Below are 9664 nucleotides of genomic sequence, written 5' to 3' on the forward strand. Positions count from 1 at the left end.
TCTTATCTTCTCTCTCTCAAGTATATCCTCTTTCCTTTATCTTTCTCTCTATTTAATCATTTGGGTTTTTTCTGTTTTCTTACGCAAATTTTTTATTAATTCCCTTATTCAATAATTATCCAGATACACGTTTATATATTCTTGTTGAATTTTGCTTTGAACGTTGTCTTTTGACTGTTTTGCTGACACTTTTTCATTCCCTGTCATCATCATCATCTTCTTCTTCTTCTTGTTCTCTCTTTGGTGCTTTGATATTCAAAATTTTTGGACTTCGAAAGTTACTCTTGTTGCTTTTCTTGGTTAGTTCTCTTAAATTTTGATTTGGGTTATTTTTTGAGGTGGGTTTTTGTTTAATTGAAGAAAATTCTAAATTTTGCCATGTTCTTCAGGTCCATCAACTAGAACTTCTGTTGTAACTTCCCTTGTAAAATCTTTCTTCTTCTTCTTTTCTATCTTATTGGAGATAGTAATGGGTTTTGAGAAAGAGATTCTTCCTAGTACTGTGTTAAATTCAGTCCTAATATATATTATTGTTAACTATAAAATATTTATTTAGGGGTTGGTAGCCAGCAATTTTGAATTACTGTCGTCTTTTTGCTATAAAGCTGCTTCAAATTCAAATTCAAATTCTGTTGGCATATTGGTGATTGGACTTGAGGTTAATTCAATTCTTATATCTCTGTCTTTTTTTTGTTCTCTTTTTCCTCCTTTTTTCTATCTCAATTTTTGTATGGATGATTCAGAATGTTAGTATGTTTCCACCCTTCAAAATTCCATCTTTGATTATTGTCTTGTTTTGGATATATAGGATGTTAGGACGTGTTATATTTCCTTTCAATTTTCATCTTGCATTCTTGTCTGATTTTGAATGTAATGTGATGCTTTGATCTGTTTCTTAATTGTTGAAATGTCAATTATGCAGGTTTTCCTTTGCTGGCAATAGGGTCATTATAGTGTTAAACAGACATATTTGCTTCTAATTGTGTTATTATTGTGGATCATTTGAGCATAATGTTCATTTGTGTGTGATCTGTTACTAAGAGGTCTTTGTAATGGTAATATCCTAAGGGACTGGAGTTGGTTGTTTATTTGAAAGATTACCATTGTTGTAATTTTCATATTCCTCTGTTAGAAGCCTTGAGAACATTATCAGATCCCATGAAAATCTTGAACAGCTTCTGTTTATGAAGCTGTCAATGAGGACATGGTTAAAAAGTTATATGTTTGAGAAAATTTTGTGGCAGTTATCTGGAACTTATGCTCTCATTTATTCCAGGAAGAGTGTTGAGAAGTTCAGAACCGTGAGGATAAGTGAATCAATTTATAAATCAAGTATGAGCCAACCTAAAATCAAGCGCAGAGTGGGTAAATATGAAGTGGGAAGGACAATTGGTGAGGGAACATTTGCCAAAGTAAAGTTTGCGAGGAACTCTGAAACAGGAGAACCTGTGGCTCTGAAGATTCTTGACAAAGAGAAGGTTCTTAAACACAAGATGGCTGAACAGGTCCGGTTAGTTGTTTCTGCTTTTTATAATGATTCTGTGTTGCATGCTTTACTGTGTCTTTGCCTGTCTTGTTTCTTCATTGAAGGAATTAATGTTACTGCCCTTGTCCTGCGATTCCTCTGTGTAGTATCATTCATTGTTTGCAATGACTCATTTGTCGTAACAGCACCCCTGGTGTTCCAAGGGGCTTCCATTTTTCCTTAATATGTTCTATTACTGGAAAAATTGTGCCAAGCTATTAGCAAAAGAAATTACTCCATATTTAAATTGCATGAAGTATCTTACTTGTTTGAGCATACTTTTGCAGATAAAGCGAGAGGTAGCAACTATGAAGCTTATAAAGCATCCAAATGTTGTTCAACTATATGAGGTATCTCTCCCCGTCTCTCTATCATTTCCTTTAGACTTTAGTCTTTCTCTATTATTTGCATGTATCTTTTTCTCTTACATCTTCCTTTGCCATATGTTGGCAACATCAGATTTTTCTGGTTCTTTTCATACATGCATTTTGCAAGAAACCACTGATGTTAACTAAGATATCCACTGCGCCTAGGTTTAGTGTGTATTTAAGGAGTGGAAGAAGGATTATTAGCATAGATAACAAGGCCTGAAAATTTAACCCTTTGAATTTCCTAGGACAAAATATTAATTTTCTTACACCTTCTTACTAATTTTGGTCCTTGTATATAAGGTTGTATTTTAACGTCTTTAGCAATTTTTGTTTGCAGTTGATTTCAATCAAAAACAAATTTGGCATTTCTGTGCTATGAGTTTGACAAATAATTGTGGTTGATGTGTCCAAAGTTAATATTTCATGAAACCGACTGATAATAAATTCATTTGGTTGGTGAATTCTTTATTAAATGATTACTTTTCTTTTTCAGGTGATGGGAAGCAAGACAAAGATATTTATTGTCTTAGAATTTGTTACAGGAGGGGAGCTTTTTGACAAAATCGTAAGTACTGTATTTTTATGAACTGTTTTTGTCTGCCTTTCAGTTTTAGTTGGCTGGACGTTTGTGAAAAATTTAAGAGGATACTCATTTGGTTCGATTACAAGCACTTGGAACCTGCCATTTTATCGCAGATGCATATCTGTTCACTGTTTGCTACTATTGAAAATTGTCCTCCTAGGATAGTCATTATTTATTTCATTGATATCACTGTTACAATGTTGCTAGGATCCACTGTTTGAAATGGTTGGATGTTTCTTTTTCTTTTGTAAGTCTCAGTCTATCTGTCTTTGCATGACCATGTTTTCGCTATGAAGGTAAACCATGGACGGATGAGAGAAGATGAAGCTCGGAGATATTTCCAGCAGCTTATTAATGCAGTTGATTACTGCCACAGTAGGGGTGTCTTCCACAGGGACCTCAAGGTACTCTCAACTTCTATAAAGCTGTAAATGAGTAAATGATAAATTTGCTATTCTTTTATGAGATGCAGCTTTGACAGATGAAACTAATTTAAAAAAAGAGAAAAATCATTGTCTTCATCTTTTTCCTCTGCAGCCTGAAAATTTGCTGTTGGATGCTTATGGGAACCTTAAAGTCTCTGATTTTGGATTGAGTGCATTGTCCCAACAAGTCAGGGTAATTATTATGCGGTTTTGTTTCTTAAGCTTAATTTATCATGGACATCATGTCCTGACAAACTCTACTAAACATCAGACCAATATCTTGTATAAAATGAATTTGATAAATAGGCTTGGTTATCATGGAAGGATAGCCAACAAAATACGAAAAAGAAATATAATTTCCCTTTGCAAAATCGGCTTCATTTAGCAATTGATCCTATGATAAAGTTTGCCTTAGACAATATTTGCTTGTATTATGAGTTTTAAATGCCTTTCTTTTTTACTCTCTCTCCCTTTCTCTCTCTGCTTGTCATTGTAGATGAGATTTCTTTTAATGAGAATGGAGAGATTGGTTCATGTGAGTTAAAAAGAAGAATTATAAAGGATATGTGTTTCTGCCCACATGTTATATCAATAGGGAAGAGATCCTCTGCATACTTGTTTGTGCAATGACCTAAAAGGAACTCTCGCTGGCACTTCTGGGTAATGGCCCTATTGCATTGCAAGTGACATTAGAGTTCGCTGAGCCCTCTGTGTGCAAGTATATGGTGGTTGTGTTCTCAGTTGTTTTGGGTAGGATGAGCATAATTTGGTTATGTTTGACCAATTGAACAAACCTAATTTGTTTTTTTTTTTTTTTTTTTTAGTTTTGTTCAGTTAGTACTTTGGTTTTGTTTCTTAAAAAAATATAAATAAAAAAAGATTTTTCTACTAATAATATAAATTAAAATTGTGATAATTATTTTATGTGTATTGTTAATTTATCAATTTGTGATTAGATTTTTATTGTAAAAAGAATAATTGAATAACTGAGCAGAAATATGTTGGTTTAATTGTTCAAACGGTTTATCACAAATTACCAACACATTTTTGTCTTAAATGGTTTCCCTCTTTTCCTATGTGCTTACTATACACAAGCTCTCATTAGTAAGATCATGATGTTTTGTTATTAAAACTCATTATGAAATCCCTGGTTAATGCCTATACATGATTTCTACGTATATGCCATTTTGGTGAGGATAATAGGACATGCAAAGGGAGCAATTTCAGCCAGTACTTTTGGGTGATGGGTTAACAGTACTTAGAGATGATACTTGTTGTGTTACAGTATCAGAGGCGTGATGGGAAAGCATTGTTACGGAATTGGAGGAATACATACTTTTTTGGGAGACTCGAATAGTATGGCGAGGTATAGCAGAATGGCAAAGAAACATATAGTTCTTGCTTGCTTGGAATATTTAGGTGAAGGATAACCAATAGCGTTAGAGATAAAGGTTTCCTTTGAGGCAAGGAAGAAAGATAAAGAGAGAGCGAGGTGTAGATAATATTTAAGTACAAGGTAACAAATTGAGCTGAAAAAACTCCCAAATTAGGAGCTGAAATGCGGTATTCGTGGCGAGAAGAGCAGTTTACCCCAATTTAGTAAGTTGGTGATTTAAGTAACTGTCAGTAAAGACACAAAAAAAAAATTGTCACGTGTCTTAAACAGCACATGGTTGACATTTCACCCTACTAATGAAGGTAAAAAAAAGATGAGCACTCCATAATGGGTCTCACAGGTCTTGCAAACGAAACTTTCTGGTCCAACTCAGTAATCTATAATTAATTCTGAAGCCTCATTAATAACCTGAGGATCAATCAATGAGAAGACAAATATGCATTTCTACTTTTTTTTTCTTGATCTGATTGAGCTGAATGAATTATTAGACAAGTCCTTATAATCAAGTCATCATATTTATCAAAATAATATTGGAGTACTTCAAAATATTAAGGAAACAATAAGTTAAAGTTGAATGATCATTGAATCAATGACTTGCGTGTCTCATCATAAATGGAAATAATAATGATAATCACTAATTGCAATAACTGTGATTAAAATGATTTATATGCCTGCATTAAACAGTCACAGATCCTTGAAGATTGTTTTTAACAGAAATAAAATTTGGTATGTGATCTACCTGATGGTTCTTAAGCAGGAAGAATTGTTTCTTACTCCTAAGCATATTTGGCAGGATGATGGCTTGCTTCATACTACTTGTGGAACTCCAAATTATGTTGCTCCTGAGGTTAGTAAAACTGGTTTTATGCCAAATTTCTTCTGTCATTACCTTTTTAACCTGTGGCCTTTTACTACCTGCTTTATACTCAGGTTCTTAATGATAGAGGTTATGATGGGGCAACTGCAGACTTGTGGTCATGCGGTGTGATACTCTTTGTACTGCTTGCAGGTTACTTGCCTTTCGATGATTCTAATCTTATGAACCTGTATAAAAAAGTGAGCATTATTACAAACTCTAGCAGAAGCTTTCTTTTATTGTTCTCTGTCATCTGGTTTTTTCACTTTCGCTTCTGCTTATGCAGATTTCAGCAGCAGAGTTCACTTGTCCCCCTTGGCTCTCTTTTGGTGCCATGAAGTTAATCACTAGAATTTTGGATCCCAACCCTATGACAGTAAGTAATTTTATTTTTCATTATATACTTTCCATGAGTTTCTGATTTTAATATTGATCTCTCTTAGAAAAGGTGTTCAAAGGAAAACTCCTGGTTGATTATTAATTACAGTAAATAATAACTCTGATTTTCAAAAAGCAAGAGAAGTATTACTGTTTTGCATTTTCTTGGATGTTATTGAAATTGAATAGAAATGAAGCTCATAATTCATGTATGAGACTGATGTTAGTGAAAACGGTGGAATGTGTCTCAGAATAAGCTTGTTCATGCTCATTTTTAGTGGCAGATGAGAAATACATACTCTTAATTCTTCTGTGGGTTAGATCTCTACATGTTCAAACATTGCTATTGAGTAGATGATGAAATGCTTGTCATATATGATGCTAGGAAGTCCATTTATAGGAATCAGACACTTTGAGAAATTAGAAAAATTGAAGTCTTTCTGTGGTTTAATTAATCTCCAATCTACCAGAGGGTTTTGTGAGGTAGCAAATGAGAATGCTAAAATTGTTACGCAACTGGACATAGGATGCTTCACCGACAATCAGATCCTACTGTGATTTCCTCAACCAAAATCCACCAAAAAGTGCTGAGTGGGCTAAATTTTATCTGTTATAATCCATCCTTTCTTCCCCTCTAAAAACTCAAGTAATCTTTGAGAGCATTATATTTTGCAGGGATGAACCTGTGATGCCTTACATTGCCTATTTAATTTGTCTCCAGATGTATGTGTATTGCCAATGCAGTTGCTGTATCAAGTGGTTATATGCTTCTCTTTTTGAAGTGCTTGCCACAAGTTTTAGCTTTCGATGCTCTTGTTAGACTAAAATATCACCTATTAAAATTTTATATTGATTTATTGTTATATGTTTAGTGATTTGTCTGATTCTTTTCATTTGGTTACCTTTCTAATTTTTAGTATTTTTTTTTTGGCAGCGCATCACTATAACTGAAATCTTGGAAGATGAATGGTTTAAAAAAGATTATAAGCCCCCTGTGTTTGAGGAAAAAGAACACACAAGCTTGGATGATGTTGAAGCTGTTTTCAAGGACTCAGAGGTAAGTTCTATAAATAAAACTATTGTGTACAATCTGGAGAACTTGCTGCAATTGTTTTGCTGTACTTGACGATGGTATTTTTTGAAGTTTACTTCATTGACATTACTGCAGGAACACCATGTAACAGAGAAGAAGGAAGAACAGCCAACAGCTATGAATGCATTTGAGTTAATTTCTATGTCAAAAGGGTTAAATCTCGGGAATTTGTTTGATGCAGAACAGGTTTGCATTTGAGAGGCTTTTCTGTATTGCACCTTGAAACTGCTATATTTGAGATGATTCTATGTGCGTTAACTCGTGCATTCATGCAAAGTGAAGGGTGTTAGTTCATTGAACATCCCTTCTTGGTTCTCAATATGTAAGAGTTGATGCTAACATTTCATTCCATTGGGTAAATTTAATGTGGAAAAAATATTTTCTTCTATTTGATTCATCAATAGGGACACATATATATACACATACAAGATACTATAAACCTATTAGGAATCTAACTCCTAGTAGATTTCTATTTACAACTAATCCTTAACACATTGCAAGCTGGTAGGCTTTGGTGTTCAGAGTCTGTGTGTATGCAGATATGTATGCTTTGCCTTGGTTGTTGTTGTCTTCTTTTTTTTTTTTTTTTTTTTTTTTTTTTTTTTTTTTTTGTATTTCAAGGAGAGGTTGAAACACTAAAATCAAGAGGAAAGGAAATGGAAATACATCCATGCATGTGAATATGAAGGGGATGTTTGAAACAAACCAGGATCTCTTCTTATTAAAAAAATAATAGATATACAAAAATTAGGATCTCTTGTTGCTATTGGACACTATGTCCTCTTGTCAATTCATTGAAGGTGTGATAACAAAGAATTGTTCCTTTTAATCTAGTGTAAATGTTCTATTGTGGCGAGAAAATCTGTTGTATGTTGCAATGCAACCCCATGAACTATGTGATTGACAAGAAAATTTTTTGTTGAAATGGTATCTATTTTAGGTGATCATCTATTCTGAACTATTCTCAATGTGGCATTGGTTTCCTAAGAAGATATCAATGGCCTTTGTTGAGGTTATCTTTCTTAGGTGGCAGAATGTTTAATTGGTTTATGGCAATAAATTTTTCAGATTCTGTGTTCTGAATCTTGAACCTTGTTTTATTAACTGTTCATATTTGTGATCATGTTGGCTACAGGGATTTAAGAGGGAAACAAGGTTCACATCTAGATGCCCCGCAAATGAGATAATTCATAAGATTGAAGAAGCTGCAAAGCCTCTAGGTTTTGATGTTCACAAGAAAAACTACAAGGTGAACAAAATGTTTACAACATACATTATTTTTATTTATTTGCTGCAAGTATGTATGTACTTGAGTTGATGTTTATTCACTTTCTTTCTCAGATGAGGCTAGAAAATATGAAAGCTGGGAGAAAGGGAAACCTTAATGTTGCCACTGAGGTACATGCAAACGAAGCTTGCTGTTAAGGTCTGGTCAGTAGTCATTTTGCATTAACTCCACATTTTCCTATTTTTCTATCAGGTTTTTCAAGTGGCACCTTCCCTGCATATGGTTGAAGTGCGAAAAGCAAAGGGAGACACTTTGGAATTCCATAAGGTACCATTTCTCTTACTTTTGGAGAGATGAAAACTGAGATGTGATGAGATTTTTGGTTACTTTTGTTTGTTCATTATTTGTTTTCTACATCTTTGAGTGGAAAAAACAATGTAGTTAAGGATCTTGAATAGTGCATGATCATTGGTCAAGGGTATTAGGAATGCCATTGGTTGATTTCTCTTTAAGGATCCTTGCCTGAAATTGGGAATCATTAAGATTGCCTTTCTCATTATTGCGTGAGAGATTTGGATTGGGAATTATAAGGGATGTTACAGGGGAAAGTTTTGGCTAATCAAAATAAGGTTTACACACGTGGAGTAAAGAAAAGTAACTAAATTGATGTTAAAAATAGCAGCAGGAAATGATGGAAATCTGCAGATAAATAGAAGAAGAATAACAGAGAGAGAGAACAATGGGACTGCATGTTCAAACTAAACAATTAAATGGAAATTTTCAATTCCATCATCAAAGTGGTAAAGAAAATGCCAAGGATAACTGAACTACTTATTTGTTGTTTTGATTATTGAACTTTATTTACTGGAATAAGGCTCCAAAGGTATTTTCAGGGTAGGCATTTTTTTAAAAACCATTTCCTAAGAAAACAGAAAGAAGCTGCTGTTAAAGTTTACAAGCTTTTAAGAAAGCTAAACATCATTATCAAGCTTTGGAGTATGAAATTGCACTAACTTAATGCCAAACAAACTCATGACCATGCAGATTAGATGAGTCCTATAATACTCTGAAACAACTATGAAATATGTCTTTTAACTCAGTTTGGTTACATTTTATAGCATCTGTTGATCAAGTTGGCTATGTTTTTGTTTGATGTTTTTCCTCTCCAGTTCTATAAAAACCTTTCAACCTGCCTTGAAGATGTTGTCTGGAAAACTGAAGAAGACATGCAAGAAATGAAGTAAAATAGTGCCCATTTTGAAGTGCAACGATCGCGGTCTTTTTGTTGGTGCTACCTTGCCAAATGTGTCATACTTGTTCCATATCTTCATTCTTTGTCACCCTCCCTCCTTTGCTGGGACCATTTTTCTGTTTCTTCTGTTGTTGTAGAATTAGAGTCATGACTATCACCAATTTCTTTCCATGCGATTATTGTTGGAATGCATGGAAAGTTATCATAGGCTTGTTTGTTTCTCTTCAATTCAACTGGATGCTGTCAATAGTGAAATATTTGGAAAATAAAGGTGTTTGCAAATGTTTCTTTTTTTATTTTTATTATTATTAGTTGTTTATACTGCTTTTATTGGTTATTTGCAAATGCTTACTAGATTTATTTATCCGGAATTTTCTCTGGTTAGGTTAAACCTTATTTTTAAAAATTTTTTAAATATTGTACCTTAATTTGGAAGTTTGGAATTAATTATACATTAAAATCAGATTGGGGAAAACCTCACTAAATTCTTTTAAGATAGATTTGACTAAGTTTAAGTTAGGGTCAAATTAAGTCAAATTTTTTTATGTTCAAATAAA

At 33.5% G+C, this 9664-nt stretch overlaps 1 protein-coding gene across 2 annotated transcripts; it reads left to right on the forward strand.

Annotated features, from left to right (window-relative positions):
- Positions 1-321: 321 nt before the first annotated feature.
- CIPK3 (CBL-interacting protein kinase 3) lies at positions 322-9403 on the forward strand. 2 transcript variants are annotated; one of them, XM_020680514.3, is made up of 15 exons: positions 322-658; positions 1277-1505; positions 1813-1875; positions 2390-2461; positions 2776-2883; positions 3017-3097; positions 5058-5147; positions 5231-5356; positions 5443-5532; positions 6469-6591; positions 6703-6813; positions 7763-7876; positions 7969-8025; positions 8108-8182; positions 9025-9403. In XM_020680514.3, the coding sequence occupies exons 2-15, from the start codon at positions 1335-1337 to the stop codon at positions 9097-9099; spliced, it is 1356 nt and encodes a 451-aa protein (XP_020536173.1). In that variant the 5' UTR covers positions 322-658; positions 1277-1334; the 3' UTR covers positions 9100-9403. The 2 variants fall into 2 exon arrangements, with proteins under 2 accessions (XP_020536173.1, XP_020536180.2); XM_020680521.3 differs by lacking the exon at positions 322-658 and having other exon boundaries at positions 1206-1505; positions 5094-5147.
- The last annotated feature ends 261 nt before the right edge of the window (positions 9404-9664 follow it).

Source organism: Jatropha curcas, chromosome 5 (genome assembly GCF_041381405.1).
Source record: "Jatropha curcas cultivar XTBG-Jc1 chromosome 5, XTBG_Jcur_1.0, whole genome shotgun sequence".
Lineage (NCBI taxonomy): Eukaryota > Viridiplantae > Streptophyta > Magnoliopsida > Malpighiales > Euphorbiaceae > Jatropha > Jatropha curcas.